General features: G+C 48.4%; 1 protein-coding gene across 2 annotated transcripts in view; it reads left to right on the top strand.

Moving 5' to 3' along the window:
- Positions 1–21,757, top strand: part of LOC106030903 (hexokinase-1) — a 42,129-nt gene that overhangs the window by 8,051 nt on the left and 12,321 nt on the right. For both annotated transcript variants that reach the window (XM_048069341.2, XM_067000179.1), the window contains exons 2-9: positions 5,010–5,172; positions 9,557–9,705; positions 14,222–14,341; positions 16,733–16,828; positions 18,110–18,209; positions 18,300–18,483; positions 19,037–19,192; positions 20,934–21,167. In XM_048069341.2, the coding sequence (XP_047925298.1) occupies positions 5,010–5,172; positions 9,557–9,705; positions 14,222–14,341; positions 16,733–16,828; positions 18,110–18,209; positions 18,300–18,483; positions 19,037–19,192; positions 20,934–21,167 (1,202 nt within the window). The remainder of the gene's footprint in view (positions 1–5,009; positions 5,173–9,556; positions 9,706–14,221; positions 14,342–16,732; positions 16,829–18,109; positions 18,210–18,299; positions 18,484–19,036; positions 19,193–20,933; positions 21,168–21,757) is intronic.

Below are 21,757 nucleotides of genomic sequence, written 5' to 3'. Positions count from 1 at the left end.
TAGAAAGCCAAGATAAGCGTAAGGTTGCACGCTGCCTGAGGAGCAGCAGGAAGGCTGCGAGGGGAGGGCTCGGGGGGGCCTGCAGGCATGGGGGAAACTCGGTGGTGTTCCCAGGGGTTATTTATTGTGGGCTGCCTTGGCACAACGAGGCCGCTATTGTCTGGCGGCACAAGAAGCTGTTTGGCCAGGGCGCTGCAAAGCCTTCTGATAGAGCAATCTGGTTTCATTAGGAGAGCGAAATAAAATCCAATTAAAGAAAAGCAGACTGGTGGTGTTGGAGGACGTGAGGAGTCCTTTCCTGTCTGTATCCTCTTGGAGCGGATGCCGAACCCCTCACTTGGCTATCCTGCAGGAGGGTCAGCAGCCCTGACGCCGCTCCCTGCCACCCCGCAAGGCCCTTTGGGCTCCATCTCAGCATGCTGCTTGTGCGATTTTGCTCTGTCTCAGCTCGCTGGAGTACGTGCGTGCGGGGCTCCGGTGCAGGTCCCTCCCTCTCCTCTCTGCTGCCGGAAGAGCAGCGCTCGCTTTCTGCTGCTACGTGCTCACAGCCGGCCGGGGGCTGCAGGTCGAGGCGTTGGTCCCACGGGGCTCTGCCTCGCTCCTTGGGCGGTGACGTGCTCAGCCTCCATGGTGCAGGTCACCTTGAGGATGCCTCTGTGGGCCTTGGGAGGGACGAGAAAGGGTTACAAGTGCTCACGAGGTGAATTCGGGAATGGATTTATTACAGGGGTCTCTACTGTGCTGAGGCTGAAAGCCCAAATTCCCTCATGACCCTGTTCCCACCCCACTAATGCTCAGCCCTGCCTTCCCGCAGTGGGACCCTGCCCCGGGGAGCAGTGGGGCCGGTGGGTTTCAGGCCCTTGGGATACCCTTGCTCTTAATAGTGTTTGCTGCCTCCACGTTGGTCCGGCTGGATTTTAGGCACTCTCTTAGGTTTGAGATGAATTTTTCCCCCACTTGGCAGTTTCTGGGACATTTTACAAGATGGGCGAGCAGGGGGAAGGGGCAGGGTGGACGCGTAGGGTTGAAGGCCGCATGAAGCCCCGTGTCCGTGCACTCTCACGCGACCCCACTGTGCAGAAGCCAAGCTGGCAACGCACGATGCCAGGTACGATATAAATATTCATATGGTTTTACTCCAAATTACCCAGGTGGTTTTGAGAACACCTCTTCCCTGACAGCTCCAGGGACCACAGCGGTGGTTGCTCAGCACCCTTGCTGTGACAGAGGACCTCACACGGCCCGAGCCTTGGCCCCGCTTTCTCTACAAGCTGATCTGTGCCCTCGGGGGTGCAAGCACCACAGGACGTCCCTGGTGTCTGTGCTGCTGGCCCAGGTGCAGGAGAGCTGCTATAAAAGTGCACGCTGAGCGAGTGCCTGTTGGCTCCAACAGGTTCGGACCTGCAGTGGCTGGCACCGGAGAAGGGAGCCTCTAGGTGTTGCCTGCTTTCTGTCCGCCTGCCAGGGGAACAAAACCTTTTTGTCGTGCTACCTGATGAGAGAGGGAAAAAACAAAGAGTCCTGCAATCAGCAGTGACACTTTAATCATTAACCTTGAAAAGAATGTGATGGAGTGAGGTGTGAAATGAAATAATTGGTATTAAAAAACCCTGAAACGGCATCTGCCACTACAGAGGCTTTTTAGGAACCAATCTGATAAATCATAAGCAAGCACAAGCGGTTTCAGGGTGCCTAAACTACTTGTTTCAACACGCTTTGGCTCCCAGTGAATATTCCTGATGCTGAAAGGTGTGCGGAGCGCGACCAGCTCTGCACAAAAGCCTTCACACAGTGAAGGGTGTTCGTGCAAAGCTGTCAGGAGAGTAGGTGCTAATGATTTCTGGGGTTGTGATGGGAGTGCCCTGCTCTTGGATACCACCGCCTGTTGTCAGTGTCCCAGGAATTAGCCACGTGTCTGAGGAAGGGCCAGGAGTGCTGCATGTTTCGCTATGCACTCAGAAGTACTCCCAGCTTCCGTGGAGGCTTCTGCGATTTTGGAATTCCAAAAGGTTCTTTTCCCCGCGTACAAAGAGTCTTTCTTATGTGACCAAGAAAACTTATATGCGTGTGGTTTGGATTATGAAATCCTATTTTTAAAAACTGGTTTGCAAATTTTGTCTGTTTAAAAAAAAATGGAAAAGGAAAAACTGATTGAGCACTTGGAGCGCTCCCGCAGCAGCACGCTGGGACGATGCCCTTCTGAGGTGGCAGCTAAATAAAGGAGCCTTTTCTGCTCCTTGCCCACACAGCTGCCTGCCCAAAATCGCTCCTGCTTTCCTCCAGCCCCAGGGGAGGGCTGGCACCCGACTCCCCCGGGGCTGTGGCCTCTGGAGCTCAGCAGGGCTTTGGGTCCGGCCAGGTGCCTCTGTCCCTGCCACTTCCCTTTGGATAAGGCCGAGATTGGCTTTCTGATGAGCAGAGCGGGATGTAATTAATCCTCCCTCCTGCCATCCGGCCTCCATCTCCCCCAGCCCAGGTTTCTGTGGCCATTCCCTGCCAGTTTTCCCCTGGGGCCTGCTGTCCCTCTGAGATCTGGCTTTTCCCTTGCAGCTGTACACCCTAATGGCTGACGCTTTTCCTGCCTGGGAGAAAATAACATGTGGGCTTTATTTTGGGGTTTGTTTCACACTGTAACACGCAGGAGTGATTTTGTTTCAAGCCAAGGTTTAGTGCTCATCTCCAGTCCTCCCTGCCCAGTGAGTCTCAGCATTGAAGGTGGCCTCAGCGTGATGCTTGGCGGTGCTCCCTGCGTGCAGGAGGGTCCCTTACCCGTGTGTAAGCATGCTGACGGCTCTTGCTGTATTTTCACAGGAGGAAAAAGAGCCCTCCCTCCTATTTCCCCTTGCTGCAGAGGAGGGGAGCGTGGGCACGTCTGGTCCCGAGCACACAAACCCCCAAATCTGTGCTCATACCAGGGCTTTTGGTGGGGTGAGCACTTCAGCCCCGGCTTTGGGAGGATGTAGGGTGTAGGGCGTTGTAGGGGGGTGTTCTCACTGCACGGTTTGCCTGTGAACAGTGCATTAGCGTAGCTTTCCCTGGGGGATTTGTGTAAGCGGGCCTCTGAGTGGCAGCGTGGGCTGCCGACAGCCTTAACAGTCCCAGTCTGCCCCCCCCCCCCCGCTTTAAAAGGGAATAACCTCAGGCTCTGACATCACTGCTAAACAGTCGCGGCTAAAAAAAGCTCCGGCAGGGCTTGCTGTGGAGCCGAGCGACCTTCCTGCCTGCCGCCAGCCCTGCGCCCATCCCCGCGCCCACTGGGGCTGCGGAGAGGCTCTGCCCTGTCCGGGCTTCGGCTCCTCAAGCAGCCGGTCGTGCGCTGGGGCTGTGCCGGGGCTCTCGGCCCAGCTGGGTGGCACGGGACAGGACCCCAGGATGCTGTCCCAGCTCTCCTGCCCTTTAGCTGTGCCCTTGCACCGATCACCTCACCAGTTCGTGGGGCACATGGACGCTGCCCTGCCTTACTGCTGCTCCATCCCATCCCCTTCAACTTGCACTTGACCTCTCTCTTGCTCTCCCTCTGCGAGCAATGGCACCAAACCCCGCAGGGTACCCCGCGGGTTAGCCTGGGTCTCCTCGTCGCTGCGGGTCAGGATGAGGCCGGGGAGCTGCGCCCCGCGGTGCCACCCATGCCCGCCTTCCTCCCCGGCTGTGGAAGTGCTGGGTCACGGCGCGAGGGCGCCTGCCGCGGGGAGATAGGCTATCTGCGCTGCGCACCTCGGCTACGTGCGGCACTGCTTCCCGGGGAGCTGCTTTTATGGGGAGCTTTAGGGTCTAATTGCATCTCGATTGTCCGCGTTCCGCTCACCCACGGCGTTATTCATCGCTTCCCGTCTCAAAGTCCCAGGTGTACGGAACATTTGCATGCATAGGTTTTATGAGGGGTGTTTTATTGAGGCATCGGCTGTGTTCGGGTGCGGTGTCAGGGGAGAGGTGAGCGCTCTCCAGGCTTCCAGAGTAGGACAGCCTTGGCGCAGGAATGGCCCACGAGGCCATTAAAACGAGGTGGCTTTTCCAGTTTTGCTGAGGACGGAGGACATGGGCAGGGTTTTATTTTCTTGATCCCACTAAGCTGCAAGCAGAAGTGATCCCAAAGGTGTGGCTTCGGTCTGAACTGTTTACAGAACCAAATTTCCAAGGCAGATAATGAGACAAGGCAAGAGTAGACTGGCAGCTGACATGAAAGGGGTGGGACGTGCATTTAGCAAGAACCCCGCAAGGCCAAGTTGTATTTCCAAGCCATCAAAGCATCTCTCGCTCTTCCTGATGATAAAGACGGGTGTAATGTTATGGAAAGTATTACTACCGTAAAACTGGAACCATCTCCTTTTTACAGGGAGATAAAGTTCCTTCCTGGGAAACCACGAGGGAGAAGTCAACACCTTTTAATTTGATGTTGTGTGTGGAGGAGACAGACACAACCTGCCCACAGTGCCGTTCTGTCTCTCCTGAGTCTCTGGCTGTGATTGCTTTGGAGCAGGACAGGGAAAATGGCCTGGTACACAGAAATCATGGCTCAGCTGGGAGCACAGAGCTGGAACTGCTCTGGCGAGTCCTTTGTGGTGAAAGGTTTAAATACGAGGCACCTCTGGGGATTGCAGCGATGCCCCCTGTTCGGACAAGGTGCAAAAACAGACGTTTTTAGCTTCAGCTTCTCAGCTCGCGGATAGCCAGGAGAGATGAGAAGTGGGAGGAGGGCTGGAGATAAGGTGTGAGGCTGTGGGTGAGGTCTTTCTGGGGAAAGGAGAAGGCAGAGTGATGGGGGAGTGGGCCTTGCCTTGGGAAGGCAGCAGGATGGACTTATAGGCCATGTAAGTCATAACGTGTACATTTTCCTTGATTTTGTATCAAAAGACAAGGCACAAAACGCTCAGCTGGGTTGCTGGCTTGGGCAGAGCCCCAGGGCCAAGCAGGGACTATACATTATTCTTGTAATTAAAGGGTGGTATAGCTCTGCTTGGGCACCTCGGGATAGCCTTTCACCCTGTGGTGGTGTTTGTCCTTCTCCCCAGATTGATAAATACCTTTACGCCATGCGGCTCTCCGACGAAACGCTGATCGACATTATGGCTCGCTTCAGGAGGGAGATGAAGAACGGCCTCTCCCGAGACTTTAACCCTACGGCCACAGTGAAAATGCTTCCGACCTTCGTGAGGTCCATTCCTGATGGTTCAGGTAAGGGTCTGAGAAATTGTTTTGCCTATTAAGTATGGTGGGAAAACCTGTTAGAAATACACCAAAGCACTACTGAGAACAAGAGCAATTTGCTCCCTGGTGAGCCCAGACAACATTTTGGAGATAACCTCCCCTCTGTGCTCAGGGTTGTTCCCATAGAAGCTGGAGGATTTTGTGATTCTTTTGTCAAACCCGCTTTGATGGCAGCAGAAGAGCCGTTCCTGTCGATCACGCCACCAACAGCCGATACACTTACACAGAGATTGGCCTGTGAAGAATCAGTACTCCGCATAAGATTTCTGATTTATGCAGTTCACGTTCATGTGATTTAGTCCTAACAAATATAGCGGCTTTTAGTCATTTGCTGCTTGACTCAACCTCTCTTCTCCTACTTAGTTTTTCCAGTGGAAGTACGAACCCATACTTGCTGAATTTCAGCTTCCTGGCAATCATTTTGCTTTTTGAGGCTACTTCTTGGGGACTGTCTTAGGGCAAATTTGCAGAACTTAAGGAGGCTGCAGCATGTGGCTTGCAAGCTGCTGCTCTGGTGTACAGAGCTTTTTCCATCCAGATGTAGGATTCATTTTTCAGCGACCACTGATGAAAGTGATAAGAAGAGTTATCAGAAACCAAAAAGATCTTGCGTTCGTGTTTGAGACCAAAATTACACCTAGTATTTATTTTAGCATTTATAAAAACAAACAAAACAAGCAAACAAACCAAAGTTCTATGTATAGTATATAGATATATTTATGAACGCTGTACAGTAGGGCTTACTGTGTAGCATTAACACTGGGTTTCCATCTTGTGTAGCATGAGTTGGTTAACCATATTTTGGTGCCTCCACAAATTAAGTCCCTGTGTGCAGCAATAACACTGCTTTAGCTGTTGAACAGTTCTTGCATGTTTTGAGGCTTTTTTGAGTTAAGATCAAGAAGCGATTGGGTGAAGGAAAAAGAAGCCTGCAATAGTTGGAGCTGTCTGGCAGGTGGAAATCTTTGATAGTTCTGCTTTGCTGTTGCTTTTTGCCACCTTATGCTTTTTAATAGAAATGCTGTTTTCTGCCTAAAGGGAGAACAAGCTTGAACCCTGTGTTTCCCTTAAATTAGCACTGCTAGCTGTTGTGTTGAAATGTGTTGAAACTTGCAGTCAGCTGAGAAAGGCAACCATTTCGCTGCTGCACACTGCTGGGTCACAGGCAGGGTTTTCTCTAAGGGACTGCAGGTGAGGCGACCTCGTGCAAGTGCTGCCAGGCGGCTTTTGTGGGAAATCCCAACCTTTTTTTCTGAAATCCCTGGTTTTCCTTCCTGCATGCTTGAGTTCAGCTGAGTACAAACCTGTCCCCTGGTCCCTCAGGCACTGCAGGTTAGAAAATCAGAGCCGCTTGCAGTGAGTCGCATAATTTTGCAGGCTGTTCCGTGGTACAAACTGGGGAGATTTGGAGATATGGCACGAGGAAAGGAGATGTGTGCCTGGCTAGGAGCGGTGTGAGAGATCGCTCACTAACGCTGCTGGGACCAGGCATGGACCAGAGCAGTGGGCAGCCCCGGCCGAGCATGTTGAGGAATTCCTTTCAGATCACATGCCACACACCTACTGAAAAAAGTCACCCTGCGTTGTGCGCAGGGAGCTCAGCTCTTGGTTCCGTGCCCGTTTGGCCACCACCAGCCTCGCAGGGACAGGCTCGCTGTGTTTGCAGCACGGAGTTAGGGCAAGGCAGTGGTTTGCCCCGGATAATCTCTGTATGACTGGCTTGTCGTCTGTGTACACAGGTTGTGAGCGTCTCCTTGGCTAGCTGTTGGAAGCACAAGTAGAAGCATTGCGTTATTTTCCTGGGAAAGGCACGTTCTGACCCCACTGAGGAGGAATATTTGCTGTGGGCGGTGTCATGGTGCTGCTTTCCCTGACTCACCTGCTCGTGCTGGCCACATCAAGGCAGGCACAGCGTCCCTGTCCCAATCCCTCTGCCTCCAAAGGCTCCGGGCGGGCTCTGGATGTGTCTGTGCTGCAGTGCCCAGGGTGGCTCTTGGCTGACCACAATTTCTTCCTTCAGCTCTCCCTCCGTAAACACCCAGGGCTGAAACCCCGTCCTTTTCTCTGGCCCCTCTCTGATTTCTGCCTCTTAAGCCCTTCCCTTCGAGTGTGATCGTTGTTCTGAGAGCTGGCTGGTCAGACAAAATGCTCTTGTTTGGTTTCGATCTGTGCTCGTGTACTCCATTAACAAGGAGCCTTTGAGTGATAATTTTTTGCGACTGTGGAGATGTTGTTGTTGGCAGGGCTTTTTGCTTCATTCAGAGGAGTTTAGTCTATGAAAGCCACGAAGTTTCGTCCAGAGTGCCTTGAACAATATTTGAAGCTATTTCAAAACACTTCCAAAGGATCTGCCTAAATTAATTTATAGCAGTTTCGATTGTATCTTTGTCTTATAAAGTATAGATTAAATACTGCTCCCAAAATACTTGGAAAGAAAACTGTTACTTTGCATACAGGAAGCTTTACATTTCGTTTAAAATTGTTGTTTCTTTTTGATGCAGAAGGATAACTCTTTGCTAAATTTTACCTTGTAATGAGCTTGACTGCAGTGGAAATCAGACGCGCTAATCTGTTAGTTTCCTGCCAGGGAGATATTTCTGAAGTGCACTCTTTGTTTGAAGTACTACTGAGGGGCATTTAGGCTTGAAGAAGGGCCATCTGGTCCAGTGTTGATTTTTCATTATTCATCGAAGGTAATGGTTTACATTGGACAAATGATACTCCAGGATGAGAACGTGTATTCAGGTATTTGGCTTAATGAGGTGCTTGTGCTAAATGCTTTTCTTCCAGCCCTGTCCCAGTGAAGGCTGAGGAGCTGAATTCGTTATGCAAAATCCAATGAGGGAACAGCGTCTGCAGTTTGGCTGCATACATGTTTGACATGACATTTGTACTGGAGCTAAGCAGTATTTAAAGCTAAGAAACAGGTAGACAAGCTCTGTGTGATCTTAGGTCGGGACCTCTGAGTTTGCCCCTGTCTTAAGCAGCACAAAGAAAAGGTTGTATTGTAAAATTACAAAGCTTGGTAGGAGTTGTGGGCTCCCACTGTCTTCTTGTTACATTTTCTGAGTGCAGGCTGTTGTTCGTCGTAGTTTCTCCCTCGCTGGTGCCTTGTTTGCTGTATTACACTGCAGCACTGGAAAACCACAAAGACTTTTGCAGAGTGTTTGCCTCTGTTTTGGCTGTTCCTGTTCGAGGTCCTGCCCTGAGGGACACCCCCTCCAGCTCCTCAGCTGTGCTGAGCGGGATGGGGATCCTGGAGAGGTGCATGGGGCAATGAGGAGGAGTGGGTCACTGAGTCAGGCTTCAGGAGTTTGGGCCTGAGGTTGGGCATGGTAATCTCAGGGGCAAATCTGCATTAGGAAATCCTCGTGGGTAAGGTGCATACCCAATTTGTTGGTGGCAGCATGGCCTCAGAAGGCTCCGGGAGCTGAGCTGGAGTTTGAGGTGACACGGTGTGTCAACAGGTACTGCTAGAGGTTTTTCCACATTGCATTTAGTTAGAAATGGAAAACCGATGATGCTGGGAATGGCCTTCATATAGTCATAGCTTAAAGTTGGAACAGGAATGAAAAAGAGCCCAAAGGGCTAAGTGTATGGTATGGGACTGGTAACATGCAGCAGTGGTGCAGGAAGCGGGGGACACAGCTCACCCTGCCTGCAGTGCAGGGCGATTCTGGCTCTGCAGAAAAGTGCAAATTGGTGAGGAAATTGGGATGAGAAAGCGCTGCGTGCCTGTGCTTCGCTTCTGAGTGAGCCTGGGGATGTTGTGTGCAGAGGCAAATGCTTGCAAAGAGCCTCAGTGATTAACTGCAGCGGGAATGTACACGGCTGTGTGATAAGGTGTGCACACTGCTTTCCTAAATATTATCTTTTCACAGACTTCAGTGATTGCTGTCTTTGTTTGCTCCCTCTTTGATAAGACAAGATAGCAGAGGTGGTTCAGTTAAATCTGTTTGCCTTGCTCTCCAGGGGTACTGAGTGCCATGTCTCAGGTAGCTGGCCCACACATCTGTCACCTGAATTACACCCTGAAGTCTGTGACAGAGGGGGGACAGTGGATTTGGCTCCAGATCTTTTAAATACAAATTCCTTTCCACTACAGAGGGAGTTGCAGGTATCCTAACTTTTTCCCTGGCTCCTGGGGACGTATTGAGGAGCTTACAAGGGCTAACAGATTCCAAATAACTCCTTCAGTGGTGCAGGACTTCACGTGGATGCCCTGCAGCTGAGAACTTGCTTGCTATAAGCACCGTGCGTTTGCCTGTGCATTGTACTTCTTAGAGCTTATTTTCTCACAAATTTATGTTGCCTACACATTTTAATTGCTTGTGTCTTGTCTTCCACATAGAGAAAGGAGATTTCATTGCTCTGGATCTCGGTGGTTCTTACTTTCGCATTCTGCGGGTGAAAGTGTCGCATGAAAAAAAGCAGACAGTACAAATGGAAAGCGAAATCTATAACACGCCTGAAGATATCATACATGGCAGCGGGACACGGGTAAGTGCCTCCTCCTTATGACTTCTCTCAAAAGATCAGCTGCTTTCACATTGCTGTTTTAGAAATAGGGCACAAGATTGACCTTGTCATCTTAACAGTTGCACCTATAGCATGCATGGACCCCGCTACAGCTCTTTGTCAGTACTGAGGATAAATAAGTAACAGGGCATTCCTGGGTGCTGCAGCTCTGCTGTCACTGTGTGGGAGACTTCTGCCGTGGTTAGGAGAAAACTGGCCTAGAAATAAGAATTCTGGCTTTTATAGTAAACTTACTTTCTGGAGATAGGAATGGAGAGCAGAAAAACAACTTGGCCTTTGTAAGCAGGTAGCCAGACCAGCCCTGCGATTTTAACACTAGATGGGGGACAGAAAAACCCCTGACAACCAAATACCTGTCCTGGCAGTCAGAGCAACTCAGCATTCATGAAAGGTACAAGTACATTAGAAACATTACAGGAAGCTGGTAAGACATTTTGGGACAACTTCAACTTAATTTCTGCTGAAGAAATGATGTGTTTTTTTTTTTTTTGGTCCCTTATGTTCCAAGAATAGAAAATATTTGAATCCATTTGCTTGGTTTTCAAGTTGTGTTAGTTGGAAGAATTTATTTTCTTTTTATAATCAGGAAGCAGATTACAGTGAATATTTTACGGGTAGTTTTGTCTCTGTTTCAGTGTAATACAATAGGTAATTTCATAGTTGGAAAAAGCATGGTTTTTACACTTTTTACTGGAATAAGATGCTATTTAAAAGTATAACAAGAGACTTGCAGAAAACATAAAGCTTGTTTCAAAAGAATAATAAATAATAAAAAATCAACAGCATTTCTATCCTTAATATATTTTCTGTAGTCACCTCAGCATCCTTAAGGTATGTATCTAGTAAGTGCTGCTACCTTTGTAAAGGTGCGTTTGAGATGGCAATCGTGGCTTGTAAGAAGCATTGCTGGAATATCTGAACTGCAGCAAGAAAACGCCTTTCTTGTAAAGACTTTTCCTAGTATTATTGCTTCGTGACAGGTCATGCAGCAGCCTTCCCATGGAAAGATTTTGGAGGGGAGCTAAGCTGCACTGCTTGTTACTTGTGGAAGCAGAGAAGTCAGGTGGGCTGCCAAGGAGGCAAGTTTGGAGCCTGGGGCTGCCCCTCCATGAAGGGGGAGGTCAGAGGCTGGAGGCCAACAAACAACAGGGCTGCATGCACACCCAGGAGGCAAGCGTCTGCCCCAGGCAGTGCACGCAGGCTGATTTAGGGTGAGACGTGATGGAGAGGTGATAAGGACACTGAGGAGAAGCTGGGAGAGGAGACATCATGTCTGCATTCTTTTCTGGGTGTTGTTGTGTTGGTATTTTAATTTTTAAATATCCCAAGGCCATTTGGTTGTCGGGAACCAGCAGCCTGGAGCTCAGGCTGATAGCTTTTTTCATGGCTTTTGAACGGGAAGGGAAGCAAGGAAGGTTTCCAGTGACCCTTGGTGTACAGTCGCTCCCAGTATTTAAGTAAAAGGAAAAAAAAAAGAGATGAACATCATCAGAACTGCATCCAGGTCTGAAGCTGTCCTGTGACAATATGCAACCTCGACTAAAACGCTCGATGTTAGACTTCACAGGAAAACATGGCAGATGCCCAGGAGGAGCACAGGCAGGTGGTGATTTGATGCTTATGCCTGATGCCTGTGGGTGAAGTACTGCAAAATCTCTGGGCCAGATTAGTGGAATACTTGGACTGGACTGAACTGCCTGCACAGGGTAGGCTACTAATATGTTTTTCAGCAGGCTATGTCATTAACTTCACTGAATTATACTCTTAAAGCCTAATATGTAATCAGCTTATGGAAGGGATTGCGATTTATGGCCTCATGCCTCAATGGCACAGTTCATTTTGATATTTTCTACTTCATTGCATTCACACTTCGATTTTCCCTCACCTGTCAGGTGCAGGCTGACACCTTTGCCGGTCAAAGACAGTTTCCTGTCAAAGTCAAGGGCAAAACTCTTGTTGACTTCCACAGTGTAATAGCAGGTCTAAAACTTGTAAGAATCCTTTCTTCTGTGTCAACGCAGCAAACAGGAGGCTTGATTTCAGCTTTTTGTGTTCTGCCACTGCTGGAGGTAGGGTTTAGATTTGTGGCTGTTCTGATCTGAAGCCATGGTCTCCTCGCTCCTTAAAGTCTTCCCTATTCAGGAGGCTGAGCCTCAGCTCCAATCTTCAGCTGCTTGCCAAAGTCTGCTGGCTGCCAGCCCAATGCATCCTTGTGGAAACTTCGTGGGGCCCAACCTGAGCAGGCAATGCCAGGGCCAGAGGACGCAATGAAGCCTGGTAGTGTGTTGCTCAGTGTCTGGCGGTTGTGTTGCTTCATGTCTTCTGCAGGACCTTGTAATGGTGCTTCTGCTGTCCCCTGTTTGTGGGGTTTGGGTGTTAAGGTGGGCACAGGAACATACACATGCATCTTTGAGTCTTCTTGGCAAAAACCATACTATACTTGACAGCAGCAAAATCAATAAATGCCTCTCTTCTTTTTTCTTTTTTCCCCTCCTTTTGAGCAATGCCTTTCTTCTGTACTTCGTTGAAAGCAGTAGCACAGCCAGCCCAGACATTACTGACTAGACCCAGCTACCGTAACATGAGGAACGTGGCTAATGGGTAACTGGCATTCCCCGTGCACGGTGCACGAGTCGCTGTGTGCTGCTTGCTGTGCGCTAGCCCGTGGAGGGGAGTTTTCGACAGGCAAATGCCAGCAAGTGTATGGACTTTAGTGAGTGATTTGGGATCGCTGAGGGATCTTCCGTGATCGGAATTGAAAAGCAGGCCCTGTCTCTGTGTGGTTGTGGTTTGTTGCGTAAGGGAGGGGTTGTGCAGCAATGTCCTCAGTCAATGTTGCTGTTTCCTGTTCTCTGAATTCCTGAGGGGATTGCAGTTGTGGCCCCTGGTTATCATCTGTAATCCTGGTAGCAGCTGGGAGTTTAATAAGCTTCACCATGTAGCAAGATACATTCAGATGGAAAACATAATAGAGACGTACCCTCTTGTTAGTTTTGTGTTCCTCTTGGAGAAGTTGTGGTATTTTATTATTTCGCTGTAGTTATTTTTTTAACTCCTCTTCCTCTCTCCATCGTTGGGACAGCTGAAAATCGTGTTGCAGCAGCGCAGTGTGCGTTGCTTTCCATGCTGCTGCACTGTGTGCGCTCCGGGAAGTGGCCTTGATCTGTCCGGGACAATGAATGGCAACATTTTCCTGGGAAACCACCGTGCTTTTGCTTAATTCAATTCGATCTCAGAGTAGGAATTAGTTAAAGGTATTTGTTAAATTGTCACGTTACACACAGCACTTCTTGACCTGCTTCAAACAGCAAAATATTCCTCGTCATTTTTGTAATTGTCTGTAGTGTTCTGCCTTATCTCTGAGACTCTAAATTATTCTTAATGAAGCTGCAAAGGCTAATTGTAATCAACAGATATCTTTCTCCCAATTATCCCCAGTCTTCTGGGCAGTTTTCATGGCCTTGGCCTGCCAACACTGCAGATAGATTTTTATTTTTCAGTATTATGTAATTATTTAATGTTTGCAAGGAGTTAAACAAAAAGTGAAGTTATCTTCTGGGGCAGGAGGCAACTTGTTAGTAGGCTCGATACCTATTTGGGGTGCAGGTCAGTTCACATATGGCTTTTTGTTATAGGTGGATACAGATGTGTATTTTTGTTGCTTTTATTGCCAGGGCTTGATTTTGGCTTTGAGTGTTGCAGCCCACCCGAGGGGTTGCCTGAGTAGCTTGGTGTGAAAGGCATCCCTCCCTTTTGGGGCCACGCGCTCCCTGGCCTGTCCGACAGGGCCACGAGGGGCTGCTGGGTGGGAATTGGTACCCACAGCCTGGCACTGGCTGCCTGCAGGCTTCAGCATCTTAGGTAAGACAGAAAATGCTCCCATTTGAGGTTGTTTCTCAGAGCATTTTGACAAATCCCCCAGGTTTCCATTTTATTTGTTTGCTGTGTACTTTTGGAATAGATTTGAGAGGTGATGTCCTTCTGGGTGGCTCTTGCAACTGCGGACTTCTCTGGTGTTAGCAGTGCTTGAGTGAAGCAGGCATTGATCTTCTCTGCATCACTGTAAAAGCGCTCAGCCTCACATGGGACCAGATCACAAATGTTCTTTTAAGATAGTCCTTCCTGTTACGGAAGGGCTAAAAGATTCTCATCAAATGTTAAGTAGAAGTGTTATGGCAGGCTGGAGAGCCGTGTGCTGCTTGTTTCAGGAAGAGCATTTTGATGTGGATGTAAAAGATGCAGTGCAGAGTTAGGTGCATAAAATGACATCATATTTCATAATTTATTAATTATTAAGATGTTAACATACAGTGACTGAGAGCATTTTCATATGTCTGTGATTAAAATCTCCTTAAAAACCTGGAGCAGATATTTTCCCCTTTCTCACCATCCCGTATGGTTTTCATATGCAGTTTGAAATCTTTTCTCCCCCAGACTGTACTCTAATGATGGTTTTATCCTCTTCCCTTTCTTACAGCTTTTTGATCATGTTGCTGAATGCCTGGGAGACTTTATGGAGAAACAACAAATCAAAGACAAGAAGTTACCCGTTGGGTTTACGTTCTCTTTCCCGTGCCGACAATCCAAGCTAGATGAGGTAAGAAGATTTCACGATTTTCTTACTATGCAGAAGAGCCACCATGTTATTAACACACAGCTATAAAAGCAGCGTCCCAGACAGGTCTCATTTCACTGTGAGGCTTGGTGTTTGTATTTACGTTTCTGTTTGAAAGAGCTGATTAACAGATGACAAAGCGCCAGCTGATGTTTTGTGCTGCCTCTGCGTGACCTCTCCGGTATTATGGTTTACCGTGTAAACACAGCAGCAATTTTGCCTGGCTTCTGTACAGCCTTTTTCTCCTCTCCATGGAGTATAACTGGGAAGGACCCGGTCCAGCAGCATTTGCTCAGACTTTGCTGAACTTCCCGAATGTGGACACTCATCCAGATCAGGGTCTTCCTTGCAAGCAGTGGTGCTGAGCCGTGCCAACAGCCGGGTGCTCAGCGCAAAGAGGAATTGAATAGCACACCTGGAAGCGACTCCTTTACAAAGGCAGGCAAATAACCAGCGTGGTATGGAACCACTGACGCGGCTCCTGTGACAAGGGTGCCCCAATATTTCCCTTCTTTTGCTCATTTCAGCACCAGTGACTCAGCAGCCCGCTGGGACAGCATTGCTATGGCAATGGGGAGGCAAATTCATGCAGGGAAGTTAAACCCACACTAAGCCCTAAGAGGTGGTGCAGTTAAAGCATTACCTGCTTTTCTGGCTGCTGGGGTTCTAGGTAGCCTGCTGCAACAGCTCCCAGGTGTTGTGCTGAGCAGGGCCAGGTGAGGCAATGGTTTTTATTGCGTTTCATATGTCTTGAGCAATGCTGAGAGCTGAAGCCAAGGGTGCTTATTAGCTCGGGGTTTGAATGTGGTTCAGAGCAGAGAAGGGCCTTTTCCTGCATTAATTCAGAAGAGATGAGTTCATTTTGGTGCAGCTTTGCAATCAGGCTGTGGGGTGTGGGAAGACCCCAGCAGAGCCATGCTGGGGATGTAGGTGTGAAGCTGAGTTACCCTTGTTCAGCTGCATGAAATGGATGAACTAAGGCTTGTGTGGTGCAGGGGTGGAGGGGAACACGTGGATGGGCTGGGGACACCCAAAGAGACTCAGAGAAAAGTGGTGGTAGAGTGGAGAGGGAAAGAGAGACAGAGAAGGGTGTCCTATGATAAGAAGGTTTTCTGAGAGTTTTCACGATATTTTAGGAGCTTGATGGTTTTCTGGGTTCTGTGGACTAGATTTTTTTTCCGGGTAGCTCTGAGGCTAAGGACCCTCCCGACCCGGAGGGTGAGCACTCACAGGACAAGTGGTTGATTTTTAAACTGAGATATGGACAAACATACACCTGGGCAACAGCTGCTTGTGCCTATAGGCCTCAGCTTCTCTGGTTTTTAGCTTCTCAGACTCCTGTTGTGATAGGTGTGAATAATGTGGTGGGTATGAAAAGCTGAGCTGATCCCAGTCGTCCTTTCTCTCCTGTTGACTGCTGCCAATGCTCTTATCTTTATTTCAGTATCACTGACTTATTTACTGAATGTTCTGAATGAGCTAGGCATCATCTGAATAGAAAAAAAATCAGATGTAGTCATTACATTGAGATATTTACAGGTTCTTTATGAATGGGAGTTTGCAGACAAGGAATTCAATACCAGGGTTTCCTTTCTATTTGATCCATGGTGTGTCAGTTTTTTTAGTGTAATCTCACACCTGCTTTTTGCTTAGGTTCTTCTTCATTTAACTTTTAAATCTTGTTGTCTTGCCTTAGTTTTATTTCTTTTCATCCTTTTCAGCATAGAAATTATTTTCATATTTAGACTTTTTGTCTAAGCCTTGCATATAGACCTTTTATACAAGTACATAGCCAATTAGATGTTAAATTTACACTGAATCCTGGCACTTAGCTTTTAGCACAGGTACCCACATACATATTTAAGCATTTTAACCCTTGCTACGTTTCCAATATTTCCATTTACCCTAACTCATAAGCATTATCTCACAGTGAAACAAGCCTGGCCAACTGGCACTCCAGGCAGCAAATGTGCAGCAGCTGGATGGCCATTGCAGACAAGTCCTGGCCATACAAAAATCACGTCCCTTTCCTTTAGACAGTCCTGCACACTCAGCTTTTTATGAATGGAGCTAATTTCTGTGGCCCAACAGGATTAAATGGTTTTCCAAGAAAAGCTGTCAAGGAGTGGAAGGCATAAGAGTGGGCTGAAGATACAAAATATAAACAAAGTTTTTTGCTAGCAAGGAAGAGCAAAGAAAAACATGGTAACTGTAATGAGAATAAAGGACTCGGTCACTTCAGATTTGTTTTGGTAGGTCACACAAGAAAAGAGACCTGAAGATGATGTTGAGTACAAAATCTTGTTTTTAAATAAAAAAAAAAAAATGTCTTATAGTGGCAATGTATTGAGTATTGCTCTCTTTTTTTATCAGGGTGTTCTGATAACCTGGACAAAGCGCTTCAAAGCAAGTGGAGTGGAGGGAGCAGATGTTGTGAAGCTGCTTAACAAGGCCATCAAGAAACGTGGGGTAAATTGTACATTATTTATTTTTTTTTAAACTCTGTCATAGCAAACTTGTGGTTCTTTGCCAGAGAGCACCATTTACATCGCCAGCTTGGGCATGGGATGTGAGTGATGGTGCAGATCTGCTTTCTTGCGTGAAGATGGGGTGTTTTGCTCTTTGCTGGGGAAATGGAGTGATTGCGGGGTTGCTGTGGGGAAGCTGTGATTTTCCTTGTAGCACAAAACTACGTTCTGCTTTGGTGCTTGCAACTACAGCAATTTTATCACCCTCCAAACACTGAGAAAGTGCTGCCCATCAGTGCCACAGCTATTCAGTGATACCTACACCTCCCATTCCTGAGAAACTGCCTCTGGTGGTCTGGGCTCTCCCCAGGAGCTCAGCTGAGCTGTGTAGCTGGCTCACTCGCGAGCAGGAGAGAAGCAGAGAGAAGAGAAGGGGGATTTCAGGCTCACTGAGCTGTGCTGCTCCCTGCAGTTTCTCTCTGCTGATTTTATGGAGGATGAAGGTGACCAGGTTGCTGATTAAGGCAAATAAGAAGGCACTGAGCGTGAGATGGGAAGAATTTGGGCTAGTATGATTCTTCCAACCAGGTGATATGTTGATTACTCAGCATCTAAATTTGTTGGAAACTGAGCAATATCGGCACAATTTGGGTAGCTGTGGATTTTTACATAAGCCTGAGTTTTACTGTCACCAAGTAGCATTACTGTAGTCAGTGACTGTGATCAGACTTAGTACCAGGGAGAGTAACACTGAAGACTCTAGAAAGGAATGGCTGCTTGTCACTTGGATAGCTTATTTAATTGCATTATTTGCTTATGCACTTGTTATTAAAGTCTTAATTTGAAATAAACCAGAATGCTTTAAGTGAATTCTGTGAGAAATTTGTTATCTCGGGACTATTTTCTATATTCATCTCCAAAAAATGGCATGAAATTACTCCATGGTCTTCTAACTACATAGTTCCTCCCTCCTTCATGCATTCCCCTTCTCTTTCCCACTTAAGGGTGGTATGTGAGAGCAGGTCTTTGTCCTATAGAAGTCACGCTGCACCATTTGTTGGTTTTCCTGGTGCCTTAAGTCTGCTCTCCCTGCCCTGCCTTTATGGGGTAGAGAAGTGGCAGATGGAGCAGGTGATATTTAAAAGTTGAGCTGTGGTATTCAGACAAATGATTCGTTTCCTGTTCTGGGGAAATTAGTGGGTATAAGCAAAGCGGTGATAAACACCAGCGGTGTTTTGCAGAGCAGCCATGTGGTACAAGTAACGTTTTGTTCCCTCACCAGGACTACGATGCAGACATCATGGCTGTTGTGAATGACACCGTCGGGACGATGATGACCTGTGGCTTCGATGACCAGCGTTGTGAAGTTGGCTTGATCATTGGTAACACACACTGCTGCAGCAGCGTGCATGTGGCTTTTTTCCCCTTTGCCTGGCCTGTTTGCTTAGCACTTTCATGTCCTTTCCCTAAAGGCACCGGCACCAACGCCTGTTACATGGAGGAGATGCGGCACATAGACCTGGTGGAAGGGGATGAGGGCAGGATGTGCATTAACACGGAGTGGGGGGCCTTTGGAGATGACGGTTCTCTAGAAGACATCAGGACCGAGTTCGACAGAGAGATCGACCGTGGATCCCTAAATCCTGGGAAGCAGCTGTGAGTGAGGCGGTTATTTATGAGCTCTCTGGCTTTTGCTGACGTGTGGTATGATTCAGGAGAAATATTTGCTCTCACTGATGCTAGGGGATGGTGGCGTGGTCCAGGCAGAATCTCATTTTGCCTGCAGTTTGCCATCTGCTGGGAGGAGAGTGCTTGTTCCCTGTGCAGGCACCATGCCTAGTGACCAGGCAGCCCAGCTTGGACTGGAGTCTTTAGGCCACAAATGGTTTGCTCGTTGCTTCAAAATTTCTCCCTTAGCAGCCTTTTTCAGAGGAAAGGTTGCCACAGTCCCAGTTAGGGCTACTGATTTTTACTCTATCAGCTTTAAGTTCACAGCTTATCAACGTAGCCCTTGCTGGAGCCAGGCAATTAAAGTTAACTCTTGCTGCTTTTGTGTACCATTCTCTTCTCCACTTATGTTATGAATTCAGCAGAAAGCTATGAATTCAAGAAAGCTTGACTTAACCTGTGCTGGGGCAGGCATAAAGCTGGGCTCTGTCTCTTGGTGCTGCCTGACCCCTTGGGTGACTGCTGCTGCCCTCTCCTGCAGGTTTGAGAAGATGGTCAGCGGGCTGTACATGGGGGAGCTGGTGAGGCTCATCCTGGTGAAGATGGCCAAGGAGGGGCTGCTCTTTGAAGGGAGAATCACCCCTGAACTTCTCACCAAAGGGAAGTTTGAGACAAAGCATGTTTCTGCCATAGAAAAGTGAGTACCTCTCTCCCCTCCTCCCTGGGTTCCAAATGACTCTGCCTGTTAATTTTCCAGCACTATTTTTTTGCTTTGTGGAGGAATGTGCTGCATTGGAGGTAGCTGGCTCCAACCCGTGGGGTGTGCATCCAGCATGTGGGGATCCCCAGAAGGCAGCCAGCATCCTCTTCTCCAAGCCACCAGCTACTGTGAGCTGGGAGGTGGTAGGTTTCTCCTTCCCTCTGCTTTGGGAGACACTACCAGTCCCTGCAGCCACAAGCTACGCACTGTGCTGCCACTCACCCTGCTTGCAAAAACCTAAAAGTTGCTAGCCTGCAGCTAAACGTGGGAGTGAATTGGCTTAGTGCCTCCTACCAAATACTTGTGTTGCTCCTTGCTGTATCCACGGGATTGCTGGGCAGAAAGAAAACAAGTGTGACAAGGCAGAGCATTCAGTCTCGTAGGCAGTGCTGCGCGCTGCGTGGTGACCTCTGAGTTATGTGCCAGTTGGTTCCTTACAGTGTCATCACCCTTTCGGTCAGCACTTACTGGCTCTGCCCCCTGCGGTTTTAAAATTCACATCACTGGGGTAGTTCGTGCTGTGGGGACTGGGCCAGCTTTCAAATTTCAGAATTCAGTTATTGAGAGCAAAAGTTGACCTGAAATTCCACCTCATTCCCCAAAGAGCACTTTGGTTACAGCTAGGGAGCGTGTTCCTGTGCCACTTCAAATTTCTGGCTGATGCTGGCAAGATGCAAGAATCCTTAAAAAAAAAAAGAGGTGTGGGAGTGCAGTTAGTGATGGCAAGATAAACACCTTCCGTTTTTGTCTTGGAAATTACTGAGCGGTATGCGAGTAAGTTTTGCCAGAAACTTTGCTCTCAGCCTGGGTGCTAACGTGGGAAAACTGAGTGCAAGAGGCAGAAAGTCAGGGAGGCTGTAAAAGCCTGAAAAGAGGGCCGTTAGGATGAAATCACTTTGGCAACCCTTGCTCAGGGTTTTGTTTTTCACACTGAGCTTAATTTACTGAGACCTGGGAGTGGGATTAGCTGCACGCTCAGGTCTGTGCTGAATTGTGGGGCTGGTGCTTCCTGCTCTGGAGAGGAGAGGCTGTTTGAAGTCTAATGCATCAGTGTGATTAAAAAGCATTTAATTCTTCCAGGTCTGTAAAAATGCTTGGAGGAGTCACTGCTGACTTCCTTGGGGTGTGCTGAAGGAGCTGTCATGGGATCTGCTCCTGGGAGATGCCCCAGTACAGCAGGACAGGGCCAGTCCCAAGCTTTGTGCCTGTGCTTTTGGGGTACAGGAACCTCTCTCGGTATGAGATTTGATCTTATCATCTAACACAACTGAAACTGTTGGAGAGAGAAGTGTATGTGATTATTGTTTGATAGGTTTCTGGTGACATGATAAACCTGTTGCCCAGTGGGAAAGGAATGTGAAGAAGGCAGGATGCTGAGTACAGATGGAGGAATCCCAGCCAGAGTGTGGCTGCTACGGTAGCTGAAATGGTATATTTTGGAGGTGGCACATTTGCACCAGGCTTTAATGGACAGCTATTTCTATCTGTGAATGAATGAATATTTAGAGCATTTTGTTTTAAACCTCATAAAGCCTCTCAGTCCAGATCTCTAAGAAATTTTCTTTCTAACCCCTTTCTCAAACCCCATGTAGGGACATTCGTGCTTGGATGTGTCTCAATCCTGCATTTTATAGCTCCCCCCCCTTTAAGGAGTTCCTTTACCGCCCTCTCTTTGTAGGAGCAAAGAAGGTTTGAACAAAGCCAAAGAAATCTTAACCCGCCTGGGGGTGGAGCCGTCCCACGAGGACTGCGTGGCGGTCCAGCACGTCTGCACCATCGTGTCCTTCCGCTCGGCCAACCTGGTGGCCTCCACGCTGGGCGCCATCCTCAACCAGCTGCGGGACAACAAGGGGGTCGGCCGCCTCCGCACCACCGTGGGGGTCGATGGCTCCCTCTACAAGATGCATCCACAGTGAGTCCCCCGGCTCCTGCCGTTAGCGCACACACACACAACAGAAAAAAAACACAACAAAACAACCCAAACCCTGAAGTAATTGGATACCAGTGAAAACTATGGTGGTCTCTGAGTACACGTTCTTTCAGAGGGTCTCCTCTTGGAAGGAGACTTTCTTGGTAAAAAATATAAATCCGTGTACATGGATTTGGCTTTGATGGGACCTGCAGATGTTTGGGAGCAGTTGCTTTATTTAATTTTAATTTTATTTAGTAAATAATAGCTGGTAGTAATGACTTTTCAGTCTCAGCTGTAGGATTTATCTCTAGGTGTAGAAGGGAAACAGCAGCACAGCATACAGGACATATCTGCGTTCAGCTCTGGGGCTCCCAGCACAAGAAGGACGCAGAAGTATTAGAATGAGTCCTGAGGAGGCCACAAAGATGCTCAGAGTGCCGGAGCACCTCTCCTGTGAATACAGGCTGAGGGAGTTGGGGTTGTTCAGCCTGGAGTAGAGAAGGCAGTGTTCAAGGCCAGGCTGGATGGGGCTTTGGGCAGCCTGGGCTGCTGGGAAGGGTCCCTGCACATGGCAGGGGGTTGGAATTAGA

The sequence above is a fragment of the Anser cygnoides genome, chromosome 7 (assembly GCF_040182565.1).
Source record: "Anser cygnoides isolate HZ-2024a breed goose chromosome 7, Taihu_goose_T2T_genome, whole genome shotgun sequence".
Classification (NCBI taxonomy): Eukaryota; Metazoa; Chordata; class Aves; order Anseriformes; family Anatidae; genus Anser; species Anser cygnoides.
Note: the sequence above shows the minus strand (reverse complement) of the source record. Positions and strands in the feature narration are given on the sequence as shown.